Here is a 24,200-nt window from a genome sequence, read left to right as displayed (position 1 = left end):
TTTTTCTTTCAACCAATTTTCATTTGAGTTGTTTTATTTTAATGGTTCTTGTATAATTTGTCATTTTCATCTATCTTCTATCTCTGTCATTTCATTCTAACTTAGCCATTACAAAAGTTTCTCCTCTTATTTTGTACTTGGCTTTTACCGACAATATTCTCGACCAAGCCCCCAGGGTCGGTACGTGCCAGGATTTCCAGGCATCTTCATCTACATCTGCGTGTCGCCCGATCCTCCGTAGTGGGTCGAGCCGAATTACTCGCAGCGTCAACGAACCGACCCTGCGCGCTGTTCCCGCCTCGCGAAGACACCGGCAGGATTCCAGAACGCGCAGTGGGTGCGCTTCCTCTCAAGAAAGAGCCTCCAAGACCCGGTCCTGGTTTCTCGATCCAGAAGTACTCAAGACACCGTCGCACGTGAGTTCCGCGTACGTTACTGCGGGCGTATTCTCCTTCGGCCGAGCTCTTCACGGCGAACCGCCTGCAGGCCTCGGCGTTGTCTCCGTAACCTCTGCTGACATGTCAAAGTGAGAAGAGGGTTGGGGGGCGTGACTCGCCTGCGCTGCCGGTGCAGCCAAGGCATCCAGTCTGCCTCTAGGACACACTCGCAGGTAATAGTGTTGTGGCGTTTTACATGTATCCAGTCCCCGACCTGTTAGAGATTGTGCGATAAGCACTGTGTACGCGCAGTTAGCAAATAACGGACGAAATCAGGAAGGTGCTCTGCGAATATCTAGGCTTTATATTAGCTTTCCTATAAGGGCACGTCGGAGTAGTACGTAATTAAGATATTCCCGTCTCTCCTTCAGAAAATGTTAGAAATAAAGGCATTGTAATCTTGCTTGGAGTACAATGAAAAGCAATGAAGAAAAACATTGCTTCATTCTGAGCCCGAAGATTTTAATTTTGTTTCTAGTTCTTTTGTTTTTAAAACGTGCTTGTGAACACTTCGTCATACTGCTTTCTATGAGCTCTCAGCTACTAAAACATGGCTTTAAAGCCTGAGTGCCAAATCCTATCATTTTTGCACTGTTGGGATAAAAGCAGGCGGCGCCTTATGATTTCTATGATGCATTCCATTTTTCCTGTGTTTTTTTTTTATATAAGGAAAGGATAGTACCTTTTCTACTGCTACATGCTGCACTGACTTGTGGTTTGTTTATGCATTATATCATAATTGCGTAAACCACCTGAACCAAAGTTTCATAGGCTTTAAATAAAGCCTTTTCATGTCTCTTATTCCCACCCACTCCCCCTGCCCCGTCATAGGAAGCAAATGCGCCGTGCTACTTTCCGCGTCAACAAAAATAAGGAACGAGCTTAATAACTACACGATGAAATTGGGTGCGCAGTTTGTCTACCTTTGAGGAATGGGAGCTTATTCACCACAGCCATGCCGAAGGTTTCAAAAGCAGCAACAACTTTAAAAAACCTTATGCTCATTTCCACCCCACTACACCCAGGGGTAGAAAGATTTTGGTGGTCGATGGCGAGTACATCTCAGGAGCGTTCCCGTTGATGCGGCACGAATGCACGCGAATCATTTGAAGCTCTAGTTCTGCTAACGAATTGATCATGCTCACATAAAAAAAGTCATTGGTTGATAGACGTTTTTCTCACGTAATGTTTAGCGAAATGCTTGCCCGAAAACGTGCGATACAAGTGATACACGTTCGTTTTTGGAAAAACATGCGCTCTCTCCTCTGCCAGCACTCTTCGTCACAGTGCTATTGCGACAGCGAGTGCTCGCCGTAACCGAATGAGATCTGTTTACCTCTGTATTTGAGCTTGACCAAGCTCACTGAGTCAGTGAAAGCGTACTGCAATATATAGTGTGCGTACAAATACGAGGCTTACTTCGTTTATTATTCTCATATCTAGCTATCATTTTCATTGATTCGCCCTAGACGTGAACCAATGTTTTCTTGTTACAGGTTCAAGAAGTTCAGGAATCATGTGTTGGAGCAGCACAAGAACTACCCTCGTGTTGGTGTCCATAATGTGCATAGTAAGATTCCGGTTCTTCAAACATCTTGTTTAAGACTGTGTTACAGCTGGGAGCCATAATACGATGCGCCAACTTTCATAGTTTTCGTGCTCTGCTTTATAACTAAAATATAGCTCCGTACGATTACTTAAAATGGGGAAAAGGCCAGTGGTGGGAAAACGATGACGACATCTTGGGGGCAAGCAATGGTTGTTGCCTTTCGGTCAATGCAGCGTATTCATTTAGTAAATAAACTTGTATATAGCTTCTCTTCTGCGTCTTCCCACGTGACATATTTAATGGAAGTGGACGCTCCCTGTTTTCGTCATGGAGCTTAGCAGTGGACGGTGTGTCGAGCCCTCCAGTATGGCTTCCGGAGACGACAGCTCGGCTCAACTCGCCCTGACACCTGCTGCCACACCGACGACTTGTATCACACTGTCCGCACCCCTTGATCTTTGCGTGTTCTCGGGAAAAAATGGAGAAGACGTCAAGCATCGGATAAGCCAGTACGAACGCGTCAGCACCAAAAATCGGTGGGACTCTACGGTCATGCTCACCAACGTAGTATTTTATCGCGGTGGCCCACCTCGAGTATGGTTTGGGACACACGGAGATGAGCTCACCAGCTGGGATATGCTTAAACGAGGCTTGTTCGGCAACAATTACGGTCACCAACATGCCGAGAAGAAGGCGTTATCCAGCTGCGTGCAGACGTCAACAGAGTACGACACGTACATTCAAAGCGCCTCAGCTCTGTGCCGCAAAGTTGACGCCCACATGATTCAGCCAGACAAGGTTTCCAACAATGTCAAAGGCCTCGCCGATGGCGCCTTCAACTTGCTCGTCTTCAACAACGTGGCGACGGTGGACGCAGTTATTAACGAGTGCCACCGCCTGGAACTCGAAACAAGTCGACATATCAACCAACACTTTGCCCTTTTATCAAGCACCACGGCGACGTCTTGCTGTGCCAATGCTCCGGGTCCCAACAACACTGACAATGTCACCTGGATCGTCTCGCAAGAGATTGAAGCCGCCTATCACGCTGCCTTAGAATCCAGCTCCTCCTTCTTCCAGGTAACGGAAGATACATCGTTGACAAATACCAAGAACAGGAGTTGTTTCAATATAGAGCCTTGAGGAACACCGCTTGTTGCCATGTACACAAAAGATGACTGTTTATTGACGCTAACATAGCAGGACATCTCAAGAAGATAACTGCTAAGGAGAGCAACAACTGAGGCATCAACACTACGACGCGCCAGCTTTACGAAGAGCATTAGATGGTTGACCACATCAAAAGCTTTGCTGAGGTCGCAAGTCACGCCTGGAGTAATCAAGTCACGCTTAGGAGTATTGGCTTCGAGATCTGCGTCATCAAGCACGCAAGATTGGCGACCATTGAATAACCACACAAAAATCCGTCTCGTCTTCATTTGAAGCCGACAAACTCTTTACACGAAACGACACTGTGGTGTCAAGGGCAAGCTCAAAAATCTGGATGTGGCACTGGGAAGTGAAATCAGCCGGTAGTTCTTGACATTTCTTTTTGAACAGCACTAAAATACAGAAGAAACGCGAGCTGCTTTACAAATAGACAAAAAGGGGTAAGAATTAACACAGTTAATAAATTCATCCAGATACAGGTGCACGTAAGCTGCCGTAGGCTTTTAAGATGGCCGAGGGAATGCCATCGAGACCACAAGACAATGAGACCTTCAAACGTGCGATGCGCTTATGGATGAGCTCCTTATCAAACAACACTGTACTGTGCATCGTAACTGATGACTGTTGCTGACAAGAACCATCGCTGTTATCACAAGTTGATATATTGAAGAAAAATGAGCAGCAAGGCAGTAAGCAACCGGCATCACTTTTACACGATTTGCGTCAAGCAGGCGAAGACTCTCCACGATTACTGTAGTCATTCCGGATATACGAGTATTTCCAGATATCAAGCAGCCATTCAGAGGCACTACTTTCCAGAAACACTATACACCAATCATGATCTCACCTGCAGATACATTTGAATATACCTAAAAAAACACGAAATTGCTATCCGCAACCACTATATTGTGAAGCTTTAGCTTTTCTGTGCACGCTTACGTTATGCTTAAAAGTAATTATGAGTTCTAACGAAATCCAACGGGTATACTTTGAGCCCCCAGGAAGGCAGTGGGGGATATATCTCCGCCTACGATCAAGGATAAGCTTCGCGATTTGGCGAGCTTGCCGTTCAGCATCCACTATGCCATTAAGCTGTGACGTTAAAAAGAAGTAGTAGGGACCAACGTAGTCATCAAGCTTGAAACCAAAACGAGGGCATCTGGTCATACTGGTGGAGGTGCTGTACCTAAGGGCAGACGCAAAGGCCATCATTTCTGGTGGCGGATATACTTGCAAGGACGCACAAGAGGAACGGCAGAACGGGACACATGTACTACATGTTGCGCAGTTGTAAGGCGTAAGCCTAACAGGTTACCACAGCAATAATCAATCAATCAAGTCAATCACACTTTAGTTACAGTGACCAGGAACAGCTAATGAGCCTTCGTATTGGTGCACTTAAATAGTAATAAGCGAGGCAAAAGCTACAGGGAACACCAATGTTGTAGACAGAGAAGTAAATAGGGAAACCGAAAACAGAGAGACGGGCGTAAGAGGGAGTTATTCACAAAACATTATTTTCTTAATTTACATAAAACGGAGGAAAGGAACGCTGAAATGGGTCAATACAGGCTGAATACTTATTACATGCTTCTTTTTTATACGATCCATAGGACAGTGATTATTGCAACAATGCCGCGCAGAGAATAAGGAATGTTGCCTGGAGTACTCTTACGGCATGGAATATTGCTCATGATCAACTAGGTTTGGACAATGTATGATGTCATAGACCACCTCATAGAGGAACAAAAGGTTTTATTGATTACGTCTTGTTTCAAGACGAGTAAATTTAGGTATGTTTGAGAGGGCTTGATTATGGTCTCCAGAACATCAATAGTGGTGCTTGACAGTACATGTCAATCTATTCTAGATGCGTTCAATGAGGTTAAAATTATATTTGCACCCTCAAGCCACAGCTCCATATTATAGCAGTGGAAGACAAACAGTAGAGTATAATTTTGGAAAGGCAACAGATGAGTAGAAGTTAAGCGATATACGACAATCAATACCAAGAGCGCGAAGGGCACGTTGTTTCAGATATTTAGTGTGGGAAGAGAAGCTTAGCGGTTATATTTATCTTTTTTTAAGTACACAACAAGACCTTGCGCTTCACCCACCTTGGGCGCGGGAGCATTCCGAAGGGTGTATTGAAATCGCCCATGCTGTGGTTTAGCTCATATCGACAAGAAGTGAACAAAAGAGGCCTCGGCAAAACGGCGTTCCTTTGATAACTGTTGTCACTCGGCGAGGGCGCATTCCACAATATGCACTCCGTGGTTCTTCTTCCAGTGGCAGGCGACAGAAGGTGCCAGCCTATCTCGCGTCACTGTATCGACCGGCGTCGGTATTATATAACCTAATACCATAGTTTTGAAAGCATTTTAAGAGTGGCGTATGTGTTTTTACTCCAGTTTGAGAGTGGAGAAATGTCTTTTTGGAGGTCAGTGCAATCGTAAACAATATTGACAGCCTTAAACAACTTTAAGTCGTCAGAGTATAGAAGGAATGAAGAGTGTTGAATTGCTGACGAAATATTATGTCGTTTATGAACACCAGGAAGACAAAAGGGCCAAGAACAGACCCTTGAGAAGCTCCGCTAGTGACCTCATGACCAATAATGCAAACGAAGCACAATCTATTGCTTAGGTAATGTGATACAAGCGCATAATAACAACAATAGTAATAATAATACCATAACCAAGAAAATTCACTGAGGACTATAATACTCCCTTATGCGAAATTTGAGTGCAGCTGTATACGGGCTTTTATTTGGCGATATATTCAGGCGAGGAAGTTTAGAAAGACATGTAGCAGAGTCGGCGATCGTCGACAATCTTATCTTCGGGTCAAGCGCATCGGCTTTTATACATGACTTGTCGAAGGTTCCCATGTAATGGCTGGTGCCACGTGGCTTCCAGAAAGTACTACACAATTCGTGTCGCGCATGCAATCATATTAGGAAACAATTGCAAACCATGACAATCGAAACAAGCGTGAACCAGAACAAACGAAGCCAACCAATTAACCGCGAGCGAGAGCAGACGCGAGCAGATAATAGTACGAAACTAGCGGCCCGGCTGAGACCAGTTACAAGTACGCGTCGAGCGGTTGAGAGCATAGAGTTTCTCACTATATTACCTAGAGGGAAATCTGGCGCTGCTGCGCTGTGGTATGCATGGGAATGCCGGTATATTGTGGATTCGGATTGGCATCGTTCTCGTAGAGACAGGACAGCTTGAAGACGCGCTTGGCAAGTACCGTTCCGTCTGTCACAATGATTTATTTTCTACTAGAACAGCACGTGAAAAGCTGTTCTAGCTTTATTATTACGCGAAAACATGTTTTGTTTAACTATGAGAACTTGTTATTGTGTGTACGACTACATGTTACGTAAAAAGTATCAGCGGGCCGCTAAAGTTGGAGGACAGACGACAAGGTTCGCGCTCGCTTTGAAACAGTTGGTCGTCTGTTCTTCCTTTTCTTCGCTTGGTCATGCATCGTGGGTGAGTAGAGATGGAATATGCGTGAATGGAAACATTTTATGAAGATTTTACTTTGAGAACTCGTTATTTGCGTAGCCATATCCACGTTTTAGACAAAGCCTCTTACAACACCAGCCAACACGAGCCTCGCAGACACATATACCGTCATTCCCATGACGGCACGGTGCCCCCTTAAGAAACTCCCATAGACGGTGGCGCCAGATTACCCTCTAGGTGTTATAGTGAGAAACTCTATGGTTGAGAGGGTCCGCATGAAAGCAGCGTCCCGCGCTCACGTCACCGAAAGGGCCACTCTCATTGGCGTCCACCCTTCGCGGCTCGCGTCTTTCATATCCAGCTCTCCATTCGCTCTTTCGTCTTTCGTTGTACTCCTTCGCCCGGGAACGCCACCGACGCCGCCGTCGGCGACGCTCGCCCCAGAAACGGTCGCCTAAGAGCTGTAGTCTAAAATAATTTTTATTTGAATATGACAACATCGTACGAAAGCGGGTAGTGCTAAGAAGTTAAGAGGAATCTATACCTTAACGTAACGGAGGCGAAGGACGTTCTCCTGCTCCTGCTACTTCTCACTCTTGCGTCAGCTCCTTCGGGCAAACAGCAAGTTACCTGAACTTCTAACTCACCGATACTTATTCGTATACTGTCGACCTCAGTTATGGAGTAGAGTCCTCCTCAGTTATAGGAAGCTTCTTATAGTATTCAAGCAGTTTTGGTATTTCTTTTGACGGATTTAGTATTTACGCGCGTTTTGAGTATTCCAGCGAGGCTAGGAGACTATTTTAGCTTTGTCCACAATGCATATGCCTGCAAAGTTTCAGCGAGCCATCCCAATTCTTCTCTCTGCAGCGATCACTTGCAAGTCTCAGACATAATTCCGGGTTATGTGACATAATTTAGTAAGCATCGATGTCACCTTCAACAAGCGAGGTAACTCACTTGCTATTGTCTTGCTCAGCTCATTTCGAAGCCACAGTTACGATACCAGCTGCCCCTTAATGGGGGCGTATTGCAAAAACGATCGCGTACTGTGCATGGGGCGCACGCGTAACAACCCGAGGTGGTGAAAATGCATGTTAATGTCTCCCACTACCAGGTTGCTCATAATCAGATGATGCTTTTGGCCCATATAATCCCAGAATTTCTAGTCACATAGGTGAAATGGCTCGTTCAAGAACGGCAGTTCAAGAGCACAGATTATTCTGCATGTGTGCTATGTATGTGCAAAGTATTGGTTCACCACTGCGATTCATAATCTTGAGCAATCGGTTTGAATCCGGCAAACAAGTTGTTGAGACGGTGGGCTGGTAGGGAAAACCTTTTAGAGCACAGCTCTTAAGCGCCCGGTCCTGCGTTGAGCATCGGCGTGGCTCGGCGTCGTACTTCGTGACCGAGCGAACGTGGAACGCAGTGGCAGATGAAAGAAGAGCGCGCAAGAAGGAAAGCGAAGTAGAAGCTGAAGGGAGACGGCCTGCGCATGCGCTGAGTCGCCGGCGGCCACGGAAACTTCAACAGGGTGGGCTATCTAATCTGCGCTTCCGAGTGGAAGGGGGAGGGGGAGCCAGTGTGGCGTGAGGTGGGGAGGATAAGTGTTCTGTGGGGGAAGGCTACGCTCGTCCGCGGCGTGAGCTGCAGAGGCCAGTTCACGGTACCAGCGTGTGGGACGGGGATGGTACTCCTACAAGGGGCGAAGGCGAGCTGCTGCGACTAAGGCTCGATGTGACACTCCCTTGGATGTTGTCGCCGCTGACACTGGTGGCACGATTTCTCCGCGACGAAGGGCCTTCTCTCGTTGTTGGTGGAAGGAAATCGTGCGGACAAAAGCGTAGTGCCGCTCAAGACGGACTGTGCTGCCACGATGGCTACGATATCGCGTCAGAGTAGCGCGCGTCGGCTGTATGCAAACAAAACGCTATGATTCGCTCCTACGCGTCGCCCACGCGCTGCCTCCTCGCAAACTCCCGATTAGTGAGGCAGTCGCGCCACACTTTGATCCGTGTGCAATGTGCCGCTCGAGGCACATTGCCCGTGCCAGCTACGCTACTCACAGCATTCTCTTCCTAATATGAAGTGTGTACCTATGTCATCATAATACAAATTATTGACACGCCAATTGAAGACACGTATAGATCTGCGCTGAAATTTCCCATTAGGGAGTATTGTAACCATCAGTGATTTTTTTTTCGCAAACGCTATGTAATAGTAATATGTAATGTCATATGTAATATGTAAAGTAATATGTAATACCCCTATGTAATACCCCTTCGGGGGCCTTTAGGGTTATTATGAAATAAAGTACGCATTGGACATCCTCTCTTGGTTTACCATTTCAAGAGGAAATTAATGGCCATAGGTTGTTAGGAAGGGGCTACAATTAAAAGTGCTTTGGCAGCGGTGGTTCCCGAGGATAGTCCATGGACGAATCTAAAATTCGCTTTTCTTATGCTGCAGTTGGCTTTGTAGCAAACTGAGCTAAATACAAAATATCTTCCTGCAGTACATGAACGGGTTCAACCTCACATCCAGGCTGTTCGGCTTCTATGATGTAATTCGGCGGTATCAGGCAGCCGAATTCATTCCCGACGTCACCGATCTGTCGAAATGGGGTGAGTTAATTTAGATTCGGCACGTATGAATATCTACACATAGACAGAGAGACAGGCAGAGAGATTAATCAAAAGTTCGAGACCTGTTCTTACTTGAAGAAATAAATTTATGCACATTCAAACATTGTCATGTTTAAAATACTCATATTGCGCAGCGTTCCAATCTACCACTTTGTGAATATATAATGGGATCCTTACACTAAGTGAAATATCATGGAATCTTGAAAAAATTACAAAGAAAGGGGCAGTTAGGTTGATATTTCATAAATTCGCAAGGCTGGACTGTCCCTCTAAAATTATGTCAGAAAATTCAATACCTACCCTTGAGTCACGCCCAAAGCAGCTGAGGCTTGAATTCCTTTCCCTCCTTCTCAACAAGAAGCTTGAAATGAAACCATCGACTTACAGCACGCTTGCAATACCGCGGCACAATAGACATTATCATGCTGACGCACTAACACCATTATCCTCGAACTGTACGCCTAAATTTACTTTTTTCCCCGAACAATATCGGACTGTAACGATGGTTTACAAACACACTGTGAGTAAAAATTGCATAAATTTGGTGTGTGATATATATATATAGCACACACCACAGACCACTAGGTAGCAGAGAGGCAATGGAGTACGTACAGATACAGTGAACAAATCAAACAAGCAAGCAGCAATTTATGCCATTTTTACTCACAGTGTGTTTGTAATGACGTATTCCAAAAAAAACATTGCGTCATATTGTTAAACATATTGTTAAAAACATATTGTTATATACATATGTATATATCTTTATATATAGGAATATGCGACCAGACGCAATGTTTTTTTTTTTTGAAAGAAAGGAAGCTGGTCCATAAGCTGGCGAAATGAAGAAGTTGCGTCTGTTAGAGTTAAGCGAAGCATATGCCTAATACTGACCGTTTTTACTTAAGCTACGTTTCTGTTTTTGCTTCTTTGCTAAGTGAATGGCCGGAGGAACTCGAATGGAATCACCATGGGCCTGGCGGGCGTGAGCCTCTTCTTCGACGTCGTGCTCCTGACTGGAGCGCTGAAGGTATGCGGATGTCGTGAAAAAGAGTCTTTAAACGCAAGGGCTTTAATGTTGTTGAACAAAGTTTGCTGCGTTTAAAAGGATACCATGAAGGGTAGCGTAGATTCAACCATTCAAACATATATAAACACACACACACACACACACACAAACACACACACATATATATATATATATATATATATATATATATATATATATATATATATATATATATATATATATATATGTGTGTGTGTGTGTGTGTGTGTGTGTGTGTGCCTTGCAAGAGATGTGCATAGTGAACATAGGAATTACAACTGCCAGACTTAACTTGGCGTCTTAATTCCAGCGGCGCTTGAAAATTCAGCAAAGCTCTGTCGGGACAGTCTATTGCCTTGCGTCAAGATCTTCGAACATAACATTTGAACATATTCAACATGTAATTTCCAAACATATTAGAAATTTTTGGATTCCTAAGCATATGCCCCTTCCCCTGTTTCATGGTTTAGTCTCTTCCTTTTTGTCAAGTGATATTGCATTTTTTGTGCACATGTGGATAGCAGACAGCAACATATGCCTAAGGCATTCCAATACACAGGTATAAAAGAATTTATCCGCTTCCCCAACTTAATGACCAACTGTGTGCTACATTTGCGAAACTTGTAGTTTTTTTTTTCTATTTCACCCTTGAGAAGAAAGGCCATAGCCCATCACAAATAAAAGCCTCGAAATGAAACCGGCCGAACTCCGCACGTGTGAGTAACGCCGTAATGAGGTGACATACACTTAGCCCAATTGATGTGCCTCTATAGCACCAGCTTCGAGAAGTACATCTTCAGAAATGAAATTAGGTTCTGCTAAAAAATGCACTTGTTATAAGTGTAAACAATACAATCAATGCGCTTAATATAAAGCGAATATTTAACGTATTTATCGAAGAACATTTGTTAAAACCAACAACACAGTACGTTCTCACGTGAAAATGTTGACCGCTGCCTCTAGTAGTGCAGCAATTCTTAAAGGGGCCCTGAACCGCCCCTCGGGCTTGGTGAATTAACATAGTCTGCGGGTAGCATACGCTGTTGTGAACATCTCCGCCAAGTTCGGCTGTCGTACGCGGTCCGTGGAGATCGCAAGCGGAGCGCGAAGTCACCTTTTTCTCAAACGCTCTCGTTTCAAAAACCCCATGATCCTCGCTGTTTTCTGGGTGCTCTATTTCGTCATCAAGCACACTCCAATCCACGGCTGCTATTGGTCGCTGCGCTCGGCTACACCGCAGCCGCCTCGAGGTGCCGCCACGAGTCCAGTGGCTAAGCGCACTGCGGCTCTCTGAGGACAGCCGCGTTTGGCTTACGTTTAGCGCGGCATAGGCACCAAATCGGAAATTAGAACTGCGCGCTATGGTGACGTCTCCGCCGTAGTCTTCGCAGTGCAAGGCATTGGAGGAGGAAGGGGAGCACAGCTGATGCCATGTTTGATTGCCGATAACTCCGCTTCTGCTGAACGCATTGAAGAACTTCTTGCGGCAAGGTGGTTCTGGAATTGCCTATCTTCACTTCAAATGTCTTTCTCCATTTCGATAAAAAGTTGTTCATGGTCCCTATAAAGAATTACTTAATTTTCCAGAGGAGATTTTTCATGATGCTCACTTGCTAAAAAAATTACAACCATTCCACTCTGTGAAGATAGAAAGGCATTGAAAGCTGACGACAGTCAGCTCTCAAACGAAAAGCAAAGGACTTTCACTGCCATTCAATCTTCACAGAGTGGAATGTTCATCATTTCTTGCGTTGTGGGTCTGGCGTCGTCACTTGTTCGGACGTGGTCGGGCTCGCAATTGTAGTTTTCCTTCACCATCCCGGGAACTTTCATCGTCGGCGGTCGTGTCACGCCGGTGCCGTTTACGTTCTCGTTGCTGATCCCTCCAGCGATCCTCGTACGCATGTTGTTCTTCGGGTGTACGAATTATACCCATCGATAACGCATCTGTTTTTAGCGCCCATGCCTCTCCTGATTATATACTGCGATAACTTTGACGTCACGCTATTGTTCAAGGCAAGCGTTCTAATCTGTGCCGCATTTTGACATCTGCGCCGCCGCACTGCAGCCGTATGGGTATGTTAGAAATCGCCAAGTCCGTTTCTGTTGCCACGTGCTGAAAAAACTGCGGAAGGTTAGTGATATACCGCAGTCGCTATAAAAATCACCTCATGTGTGTCGTTTGCGTGAGAGAGATTAGGTTAGTCACAGGGCAGTGGCACAGGCATTGGCCGCTCCCAATAGTGATCGGCGTCCTTTGCGTTCTCAAAAAGAAAAAAAGTAGAATGAATGGTGGGTGATCCTAATCTTCGACTTAGGTGTCTCTAGTGGTACTCGCACATCGGCGTTGGTGTTCTTCGGGTTAAGTGAGCGAACGCCTCTCCCCTGGCGCGATATGCGGGCGCGGAGCGACGGAGGGCGAGGAGGAAGCGCAGCGCGTGCCACTTCGCGGGGCGTAGCCTCCTAGCAAGCGGCGCAGGAAGCTAAAGCCCCTTGATAATTTGAAAGTAGCGACACTCTCCTACTCACGGCGCTTTCTTCCTCGATTCTCCTCGCCCGCCGGCTGCACACGATGCGCTATTCCTCCTGGGCTCCCGCGGACGGGCCGCAGGATTCTATGGAGGCGTGTTATTTTGGGCCAGTTGCACGCTCCGGTGGGGTTGAAAATTTTGAGAAATGCTAATAACATCATCTATAATGCTGGAGGCAACGTTTATGAGGAGGTTGGTTTTTTCTTAAAGCCGTATGAACGGGGTATACCAATGTAAAGGGAGCTTTTAGGTGAGTTCTATACAACGGCCAATTTTTCTGCCACATGATCAGATGCTTTACATCGTGCGTCTGATCTAGTATTGCTTGTGACACATCCCTTTCTGTGTGGCTTAAGCGAAAGCCTTAGACCTCTATTTCAAGGTCCCGTTGTGAGTTACAGAAAATATTACGTGTCCGAAGGAAGGCGGGAAGCGAACCAAAGCATGTGCAGCCGCGTAAGCCAAGTAATGATTCATTAGTGATTGGATTAAGATGAATTCAGGAGTATTAAGAATGATTAATGTGGATTAAAGTCGGTGAAGGTGCATTATGGTGAATGTAGATTAAGGTGCATAATGGAGGACTAGGTTAAATTAAGGTCCATGAAGGTGGATTAGGGTGGAATAAGGTGCGTTGAGGTGCATTAAGGACGATTTGGGTGCATTAAAGTGCGTGAAGAAGGATAAGGGTGTATTATGAAGGATTACGGGGGATTATAGTGGGCTAAGGTGAATTAAAGTGAATGCAGGAGGATTAGGTTGGATTAAGGAGGATTAGGGTGGATTGGGGTGAATTAGGGACCATTATAGTAGATTATGGTGGATTAAAGTGAATGGGGAAGCATTAGGGTTGATTAGGGAGGATTAAAGTGCATTAAGGAGAGTTAGAGTACATTAAGGTCGATGAAGGTGGATTGGGGTGCATCAAGGAGGACTTCCGTGGATTATGGTGATTAAAGTGAATTAAGGAGGATTAAGATCGATGAATGTGGGTTCGGTGGAATATTGTGCATTAGGAGGATTATGGTAGAATACTCGGTCTTAATACTCAATCAACCCTAATTCACCTTAGTCCGCCCTAATCCACCTGAATGCTCCTTCATCAGCCTTAATCCAGCTTAATACTCCCAATCCACCTTAATACAACCTGATCAACCTACATCGCCCCTAATGCACCTTAGCCTACTCTATACGGTCTTAATCCTCCTCTATCAACCCTAGTCCATCATAATCCACCTTAATCCTTCATCCACCTTAATCCTTATTCATGCACCTTAATCCAACTTATACCGGCCTAATAGTCCCAATCTACCTTAATGCACCCTAATCCACCTTTATCAAACGTAATCTAGGCCCCTAATCCCCCTTAATCTACCCTAATCCATCCTAATCTGTCTTAATCCGCCTTTATCAACCCTAATTCACCTTAATCCACATTATTCGGTCTTAATCTTCCTTTATCCACCATAATCCTCCCAAATCCTACTTCATGCACAGTAATCCACCCTAATCGGTCTTAACACCCTTTCATCAACCATTCACCTTAATCAACCTCCACCCACCTTAACCTTTATTCATGCATCTAATTCCTTCATCATCTTCATCATCATCAGCCTAGTTACGCCCACTGCAAGGCAAAGGCCTCTCCCATACTTCTCCAACTACCCCGGTCTTGTACTAATTGTGGCCATGTTGTCCCTTCAAACGTCTTAATGTCATCCGCCCACATAACTTTCTGCCTCCCCCTGCTACGCTTCCCTTCCCTTGGAATCCAGTCCGTAACCCTTAATGACCTTCGGTTATCTTCCCTCCTCATTACATGTCCGGCCCATGCCCATTTCTTTTTCTTGATTTCAACTAAGATGTCATTTACCCGCGTTTCTTGCCTCACCGAATCTGCTCTTTTCTTATCCCTTAACGTTACACTGATCATTCTTCTTTCCATAGCTCGCTGCGTCCTTAATTTCAGCAGAACCCTTTTCGTAAGCCTCCAGGTTTCGGCCCCATATGTGAATACTGGTAACACACAGCTGTTATACTTTTTCCTTTTGAGGCATAGTGGCAACCTGCTGTTCATGATTTTAGAATGTCTGCCAAACGCACCCCAGCCATTCTTATTCTTCTGGTTATTTCAGTCTCATGATCCGGATCCGTGGTCACTACCTGCCCTAAGTAGATGTATTCCCTTACCACTTCCAGTGCCTCGCTACCTATCGTAAACTGCGGTTCTCTTCCGAGACTGTTAAACATTACTTCAGTTTTCTGCAGATTAATTTTCAGACCCACCCTTCTGCTTTGCCTCTTCAGGTCAGTGAGCATGCATTGCAATTGGTCTGCTGAGTTACTAAGCAAGGCAATATCATCAGCGAATCGCAAGTTGCTAAGGATTCTCCATCAACATTTATCCCCCATTCTTCCCACTCCAGGCCTCTAATACCTCCTGTAAACATGCTGTGAATAGCATTGGAGGCATTGTATCTCCCTGTCTGAAGCCTTTCTTTATTGGGATTTTGTTGCTTTCTTTGTGGAGGACTACGGTGGCTGTGGAGCCGCTATAGATATCTTCCAGTATTTTTACATATGGCTCATCTACACCCTGATTTCGTAATGCCTCCATGACTGCTGCGGTTTCGACTGAATCAAACCCTTTCTCGTAATCAATGAAAGCTATATATAAGGGTTGGTTATGTTCTGCACATTTCTCTATCACTTGATTGATAGTGTGAATAGTAGCCTTTACGTAATCCTGCCTGGTCCTTTGGTTGACAGAAGTCTAAGGTGTTCCTGATTTTATTTGCGATTACCTTAGTAAATACTTTGTAGGCAACGGACAGTAAGCTGATCGGTCTATAATTTTTCAAGTCTTTGGCGTCCCCTTTCTTATGGATTAGGATTATGTTAGCGTTCTTCCAAGATTCCGGCACGCTCGAGGTTATGAGGCATTGCGTATACAGGGTGGCCAGTTTCTCTAGAAGAATCTGACCACCGTCCTTCAACAAATCTGCTGTTACCTGATCCTCCCCAGCTGCCTTACCCCTTTGCATAGCTCCTAAGGCTTTCTTTACTTCTGGCGTTACCTGTGGGATTTCGAATTCCTCTAGGCTATTCTCTCTTCCACGATCGTCGTGGGTGCCACTGGTACTATATAAATCTCTGTAGAACTCCTCAGCCACTTGAACTATCTGATCCATATTAGTAACGATATTGCCGGCTTTGTCTCTCAACGCACATCTGATTCTTGCCTATTCCTAGTTTCTTCTTCACTGTTTTTAGGCTTCCTCCGTTCCTGAGAGCCTGTTCAATTCTATCCATATTATAGTTCCTGATGTCCGCTGTCTTACGCTTGTTGATTAACTTAGAAAGTTCTGCCAGTTCTATTCAAACTGTAGGGTTAGAGGCTTTCATACATTGGTGTTTCTTGATCAGAACTTTCGTCTCCTGCGATAGCTTACTGGTTTCCTGTCTAACGGCGTCACCACCGACTTCTATTGCGCACTCCTTAATGATGCCCATGAGATTGTCGTTCATTGCTTCAACACTAAGGTCCTCTTCCTGAGTTAAAGCCGAATACCTGTTCTGTACCTTGATCCAGAATTCCTCTAGTTTCCCTCTTACCGCTTACTGATTGATTGGCTTCTTGTGTACCAGTTTCTTCCGTTCCCTCCTCAAGTCTAGGCTAATTCGAGTTCTTACCATCCTATGGTCCCTGCTGCGTACCTTGCCGAGCACGTTTACACCTTGTATGATGCCAGGGTTCGCGCAGAGTATGAAGTCGATTTCATTTCTAGTCTCACCATTCGGGCTCCTCCACGTCCACTTTCGTCTAAACCGATTGCGGAAAAAGATATTCATTATCCGCATATTATTCTGTTCTGCAAACTCTACTAATAACTCTCCTCTGCTATTCCTAGAGCCTATGCCATATTCCCCCACTGACTTGTCTCCACCCTGCTTCTTGCCTACCCTGGCATTGAAGTCGCCCATCAGTATAGTATATTTTGCTTTGACTTTACCCATCGCCGATTCCACGTCTTCATAAAGGCTTTCGACTTCCTGGTCGTCATGACTGCATGTAGGGGCATAGACTTGTACCACCTTATTTTTGTACCTCTTATTAAGTTTCATAACAAGACCTGCCACCCTCTCGTTAATGCTATGGGATTCCTGTATGTTACCAGCTATTTCCTCATTAATTAGGAATCCGACTCCTAATTTTCGTCTCATCGCTAAGTCCCGGTAGCACAGTACGTGCCCGCTTTTTAGCACTCTATATGCTTCTTTTGTCCTCCTAACCTCACTGAGCCCTATTATATCCCATTTACTACCCTCTAATTCCTCCAATAACACTGCTAGGCTCGCGTCACTAGATAACGTTCTAACGTTAAACGTTGCCTGGTTCAGATTCCAGTGGCGGCCTGTCCGGAGCCAGGTATTCTTAGCACCCTCTGCAGCGTCACAGATCTGACCGCCGCAGTGGTCAGTTGCTTCGCGGCTGACCACTGCGGCGAAGGCTGAGGGCCGGGGTTTGATTGTTGTATTCATATAGGAGGTTGTGGCCAAGTACTGCACCAGGGTGGCTAATCCTGCTCTGGTGAGAGAGTGCGTTACCGGTTCTGGTCACCGGGATCAGGCCGCACTCCAGGCCTGTTTGTGCAATTTTCTCAACACACGGTTTTTTTTCCGGTGGAGAATTGCGCGGCACCGGGGCTTGAACCGCGGTCCTCTTGCACGGGAGACGGATACTCTACCGTCCCCGCAGGAGTTAAATAAAAATAATTTAATTATGGGGTTTTACGTGACAAAACAACTTTCTGATTATGAGGCACGCCGTAGTGGAGGACTCCGGAAATTTCGACCACCTGAGGTTCTTTAACGCGCACCTAATTCTAAGTACACGGGTGTTTTCGCATTTCGCCCCCATCGAAATGCGGCCGCCGTGGCCGGGATCCGATCCCGCGACCTCGTGCTCAGCGGTCTAACACCATTGCCACTGAGCAACCACGGCGGGTCCCGCAGGAGTTGTACGCCTCATTTACCCTACAGTGGTGCCCTCTTTGATCAGTCAAGGTTGACCAATCTGATCTCGGTTACACCGCACGGATGGCACTCGGCTAGAGAACCTGGTATTTATGACCTGCACATGTGTCGCCATACCTAATCTAGGATGTATATAATTTTTAGGAGGGTTCCCGTACAGTGATAAAATAAAGGAAAAGACATTAAAAAGAACGAAAAAAAGGGGAGAAGAAAAAGGAACATGACAGCTGATTTGAACTCGTGACCCTTCGATGTAGCCCGGAAAGATAGCTCAGTCGGTTGGTTCGTCAGGCCCCACGTTACTTTCAAGCGCCATAGCTCCTGCTCCGAGCCTCATACTTACGTGGAAAGGGACTAATGTTGTCCGCGATAGTTATAGGCATACTTTCTTGGAAAAATGGCCGCCCGAGGAGAAGAGCGTACTCGAGCGGCTTTAGAGACTAGGAAAACTGCCTTAAAGTGTTTAGACTTGAGGGGAAAGCTTCGTTAACAAACTATAACACGGCAATCAGCACTCGAATACGACGAGAGAAATTATTGAGACATGGAAAATTCCCTTGAAATAAATATGGTTTGCGAGTCAAATGCTTGTAAGTATTGAACCTCTTAAAAGATGAGGGGGGGAAATATGCGCTCACCGAGAGGGCGTCGTCCGCACGAGATCACCACCAGGCACCTTACTGAGACGTGGAAAGCTCTGCGGCCGGAACAAAGCCTCCCTTCTCCGCCGGTTAAGAGGGGAGAACGCGCTTTCCGATCGCTCAAGGTTGCGCGGACATAGTATAACTCTAGCGTCTAGGAAAAGCTTAAACAGGTGCGAGGGCGGCACGCATAGCGTGGGAAGCTAGCCGCCAGAATTACTATCTCAAGGACTGCTGCTGACGAGGGTGAAGTACCTTCGTGTAATTAAAATAACCCTAATAGGACTACTTTCGAAAGAACAAAAAAAGGAAACGGCCCAGAAGGCTATACTACGAGAGCTATGACTGATAATTTTCTATATATATATATATATATATATATATATATATATATATATATATATATATATATATATATATATATATATATATTCATCTCATCTATGGGATCGCATGCGCGCGCTGTTGCTTTGTCTCTGCGTGCAGTAATCCTTCTCAACGCACTCTAATCCACATTATTCTTCAATACGCTCTAATCAACCTTAATCCTCCCTAATCCATCTTAGGTCAATCACTAATGATTCATTATTAACTTGGGTAATCATTCTCTTACACAGGGATGGACATGCTTTGGGTCACCTCTGGCCTTCCTTGGGTCACGTGATACTTCCAGTTTACAACGCAATCTTGAAACATAGAGATCTAAAGGCTTTCGCCTTAAAACGTATAAAAAAACTCAATGATGTCTAGCTAACGCTCATCACCTGCAATACCACGGGTATACTTGCCACTTATTTTTTCAGGGGGCAAAGCAGAATCTATAATGCTGAACTTCCGACTGAATAACAACAGTTAGCGACGTGCGAGGTGATGGAGTCACCCCAGAATATTAAGCATACTGAGGACAACCACAACAAAAACGCTGGTGAGCAGGCCGGAAGAACGCAAAAAAATGCGGCATTACGGGATGCTTTGCTACGAGCTATAAGAAAGACGCCTCAGCTCGCAAACAACGGTGTTCTTTGTCGGAACAAAGTTCTTTCGGCCAATGCCATGCAGCCACTGCTTCCTGCGCAAGCCGTCACGCTTTCCTTGTGGTATCATAAAAACGGCATAACCACCTTCAGGCTTCTTGCTGCAGTTATATGTGCGACAGCCCGGCATAGCGCAAGCACATAGAGCAGGAAACACAGCGTACAACGTTCGCTACGCTGAGCTAAAGCGCCGAGCCAGCCGTGCTTAGGAGGAAAATGGCGCGAACGAAAAAGAAAAACACAAGCAAAACTCAAGATCCGCGCGTTTCCAAGGGCAACGGCAGGGAGACCAATCGTCGTGCACAAAAATGGGGGGCAAAACTGATTGCCGCGGGGGAACGCGCAAGGGGAAAGGAGGAGGCGAAGAGCTCGCGTGGCGATGGCAGAGTTCAAAGAGTGTCGCTACTTTCAAATTATCAAGGGACTTTACACGAAGCGCACCTCACGCACCCTCTTCGGTGCTGACGTCAGAGCATGTAACGAGTGCGCGCGCAGCTGTTGCGAGCAAGCGAGGGAGCAGGTGAGCGCCTGGAAAGGAGAAGAGAGAGAGGAGGGATCGACGTCACATCCGCTCTGCTAGGCAGTTGTTCAGTCTATGCCAGGCAACTGGGGCGCGATCGGAGATATATTGTTCGATACGCGTTCTGTTCAGTCTGCAACGTCACAAATTTGCAGTATGCAAATTTCAGTCACAAATTTGCAGTATGCAAAATTTGTGACAGCGGGGCGGAGAGAGCAGCCAATCAGGAAGCGATCACCTCCCCGGAAGTTTACCTCCGTCGTTTGTCGTCTGCTTGCAAACAGTATACTACAAAGCCAAATGTTTCTCGTCTTCCAATTGAATGAAATCTTTATCTAAAAAAATGTATTTTTTCTTGTCAAGCCCAAACACGTTTTCAAATAGTAGTACGTGTGACTACTGCAATTTATAACTGTTAGGTTCTTTACGTCGTCCCTAGGTGGTGTCGCGCACAGCTAGAAGGAAAAAGAAAAAAAAGACGACGGGAAGAGTGGCGCACTCTTCAAGAGGCAGCGACAACATCCCTGTGGCTCGCTGGCACCGATGATGTTGTCGATTTCTCTGTACAACCAACGAAATATTTGTTTCGAGAAAGAAAAACGACACCGGAATTCACTTTCTGTCATTTCTTCAAACGCGTTTCGCACCGCCACCCACTCTCCTCCTTCCTCTAGAAACGCCAGCGCAACAACCTAAGTTTCCAACGGAAGCGCCATTTTCTAGAATTAAACTATGGATCGGATTCAAACGTGCCATTCCGCAGCCGAAAACGTGCCATTCCGCAATCCAATCCACCAGACGCGCCATGCGAAGCCGTATGATCGCTCCAAACTTCTCAACTCCCGTCGAGTTCGGACGAGATGCTCGGTGGGCGGATGATTGACAGGAGCGTGTCGTCATTTTGACGTCACCAAAAACGGGGCGGCGCCCCGCGGCTGGCGACGTCGGCGCGGAGTAGGCCAATCGCGCGCGCCGGTAACCGAACGAACGCGCCGAACACCCATCTCCGATCGCACCCTGTTTTCCATTAATTAGGGGCGGTTAGATATCATTCCACGTACTTGTGTGGCGTCATCAGTGACATCATTACTTCCCCTTTCTGTGCTCACCTGGCGGGTCTCTAAAGTCTACGATTCTGTGCTCTTGTCTGCAGTATTGAGTGATTTCTAATCAATTCTGATTATTCTAGACGCTTTAGTAACTCAAATTGTAATTAAACTTGTGTTGTGATATCATATTTATAATGAAGCCCATGAATTTTGTACTGCCCAATTTCTTTCTACCTTTATTTTTCTTATTCATTTTGTCCCCGGTAGTCTCAAGAGGGGAATCGAAAGTGCTGCGCAAGAAACAAGAGTGTTAATCGATCCTCGTGCTATTGAAAAGGGGAGGCGTTTCGTGGTAACGATAGGCAGACTTAGGTACTCGTCGTCGGTAGTCGGTGTCACTGCCGTATGTTATATCTTTTTTGTAAGCGGCCCCCTACTGGGTTAAAGGTTCTGTTCGTCCATGCGCTGCAATACTGAGAGCACTACGATTGAGTCGTGCGAGTCAGCATAAAGAAGTCCGCATGTTTTTCTAAAAAAAGGAAGCTTTACAAAAGCGAGTACCTTCATTTGAATTCCTTTTGATGTTGTAGAGCGCATCGTAAATTGTATGTTCGTTCTGGTAGTCTGCATTATTTGTGTGTAAATTTCCCTGGTTTCGAAACGAGATATGACTTTAGAATTGAAATGTTTCTTACGGCGTTCTCACACAAGCATTTGCTAATTTTTTTGTATTTGTAGAATTTAGACAGTCAAGCCACCGGGATGAGCGGCGAAATCTATGATCGATCAGTGTGTGTCATATGAGCAATCCAGGAATAGTAGTTGACTGTTTGGATGAAGCTTGTTGGGCGAAACCATGTCATAGAGGAGTAACACTACGTTCAGACTAGGAACGCACGGCGCAGATATTTTGCAAAATATGTAAGGGCAGTCGCAACGAGCGCAGCAGTTTTGTTCAGCTTGCAGTCATATGGAGTGTAAAAAGCACAGTATCTCTAATGGCAACAGACACGGGATATTGGTCGTGTGTTTCGCTACTATGTGCGCAGTTGCCCAGATAGGACCATTGCAACATGGCAACTGACATCCAGACTTGATTTACTCACTGTTGAATGTCGTCTTTTTTTCCCTAAAGGGACAGAACTTTCTTCTGTGCGATGCGTGACTCGGTTATCCGCGTGTCTCTATCGCCCGCTTTACAGGAACGAGGCGCCGTCTCAGACTGAGCATTTTCACTTTGGAGTTCATGTCCTCGCTGTTTATTTGAATCTTTGTTTATTCCGCGCATTTCAGTACAACGTCCCGATGATCGAGATTGCCGGACTGTGGGGAGCAATCGACTGCGTCGCAGACGCGGTTATTGGCTTCCTGTCGGCCAACTACACGATGCCTACTTTGGTTAGTACGCACACCTTACTTTGTCCACAGCATGAACAAGAATGAGAGGCATATACATAGGTGAATGAAAAAATTCTCGCTGTATATTATCTCTTTACTCTGCTCTATGCATGTGTGCGATTTGGTTCTCATTTCCATTCGTGAGATACCATTGCTTAGTTACCTTGCGTAATTCATACACCATACAGAGAAAAAAACACGGACAAAAGGAGGCATATTCATTCGGGCGATATCATTCCTAGATGATTTATTCTACGTTACGCATCTCAGGTTCAGTTGTTGGATAGCATTGCAAAGTTTGAGTTGCTTCACTCTATGCACATATGGTATTACAATAGGATATTCATTCGCAGTATACCAAAGCTGAGCCTGTGCATCACGCCTGTTCTCTACTTTAGGCTTTTACTACAACAGGTTGCCTGCCCTTGAACGTTTCTTTTTTCTTCAAAGTGTAACTTGAATTGTCGTTCAAGGCCTTCCACATATAAACGACTTTTTTTCTACTACTAATACGTCATAAAAGAGCACACACATAACTTGACTGGATTAGGTGCCATTTTCACTCCAGCATGTCCGCAAAGAAAGCTGGCCTTGTGCACCACGATCGCACAGCTGAGGCGCCCAAGTGCTTAGGCGTGCTGTGTCAACGCACCTAAGGTAACACTCGCATATTTATTGCAAACCTCATTTCATCACTATAGGTGTAATAGTAGAGTTTCATGTAGTGTGATAGCTGCTAACTGCTTATACAGAACGTGATAAAGATAATTTTTGGCCAGTGCTCTTTCACTTCGAAAACGTGTTCATATAGTTCGAAAACGTGTTCATATAGTTAATCTTCTGCAGTAAAATATGGTGGCTTTCATAACCTACAGTTCCTGTTAAGTTTCTAAAACGCCTTACGGGAGTTCTCGATTTCCTAGAAAGAGTGAACTTCGGTAGTCTTGTAATATTGCCTGCCGTATTTATCATTTTTCCTTGTTTATTTTTTTTTAATACACATCCACGTGCAGCATATATAGATAATAATTGGCGTACGAAATTTAAGTCTGTTATATTTAAGGTATTATTTCGTGTTTCTTTTTGTTAAATTTCATCGTCCGCTTCTATTTGTGAAAACGTTTGGTTACGGCGATTGCCAACATTTCGTGCGAGAAAACGGCTGGCTATTGCTACGGGTATATGGCAGGCTACAACGAGAGCATTTACTTTTAAATGCTTTATTTAGAGCACAGCTTTGTATGCCATAGTTGAATAGACAGTAACTGTGTGTCAAACCAGTACACGTACCTCTACAACAGGCTGTAGAACGTATTGTACAGGTACGTTGCATTTCGATCAATCAGGGAAAAGCTTGATAGAGGATCCCGAAGCGCTTACGAATACTTCTGTCATAACGGAGACACACTTACCTCGTTAGAAGTACACCAATGTACACCCTTGTGCATTATGAACTCATCGCCCATTTTTACACCTTTGTTGTCTTGTTCAAGTGTGCGAGTTATAGCAGAAATACAGGTTTCTGTCTTTCTATTCGCAGGAAATCGAAAATGGGCAGGTAAGCTCTCAAGAAAATCACAATTTTACTCATGAAAAGTTAGAAAAAGCAAAAACGACAAACAGCACTGGCATCGTCTGCATATGAGATGCAGTCGGTAAAGG

At 45.3% G+C, this 24,200-nt stretch overlaps 1 protein-coding gene across 1 annotated transcript in view; it reads left to right on the top strand.

The window, feature by feature from the left end:
- Nucleotides 1-255: 255 nt before the first annotated feature.
- Nucleotides 256-24,200, top strand: part of LOC139060474 (uncharacterized) — a 39,230-nt gene continuing 15,285 nt past the window's right edge. Inside the window, exons 1-6 of the mRNA XM_070539610.1 lie at nucleotides 256-416; nucleotides 1,934-2,007; nucleotides 9,154-9,262; nucleotides 10,219-10,310; nucleotides 22,434-22,538; nucleotides 24,079-24,096. Coding sequence (XP_070395711.1) covers nucleotides 1,954-2,007; nucleotides 9,154-9,262; nucleotides 10,219-10,310; nucleotides 22,434-22,538; nucleotides 24,079-24,096 — 378 coding nt within the window. The 5' untranslated portion in view covers nucleotides 256-416; nucleotides 1,934-1,953. The remainder of the gene's footprint in view (nucleotides 417-1,933; nucleotides 2,008-9,153; nucleotides 9,263-10,218; nucleotides 10,311-22,433; nucleotides 22,539-24,078; nucleotides 24,097-24,200) is intronic.

The sequence above is a fragment of the Dermacentor albipictus genome, chromosome 5 (genome assembly GCF_038994185.2).
Source record: "Dermacentor albipictus isolate Rhodes 1998 colony chromosome 5, USDA_Dalb.pri_finalv2, whole genome shotgun sequence".
NCBI classification, from domain to species: Eukaryota; Metazoa; Arthropoda; class Arachnida; order Ixodida; family Ixodidae; genus Dermacentor; species Dermacentor albipictus.
This window is presented reverse-complemented; position numbering and strand designations above follow the sequence as displayed.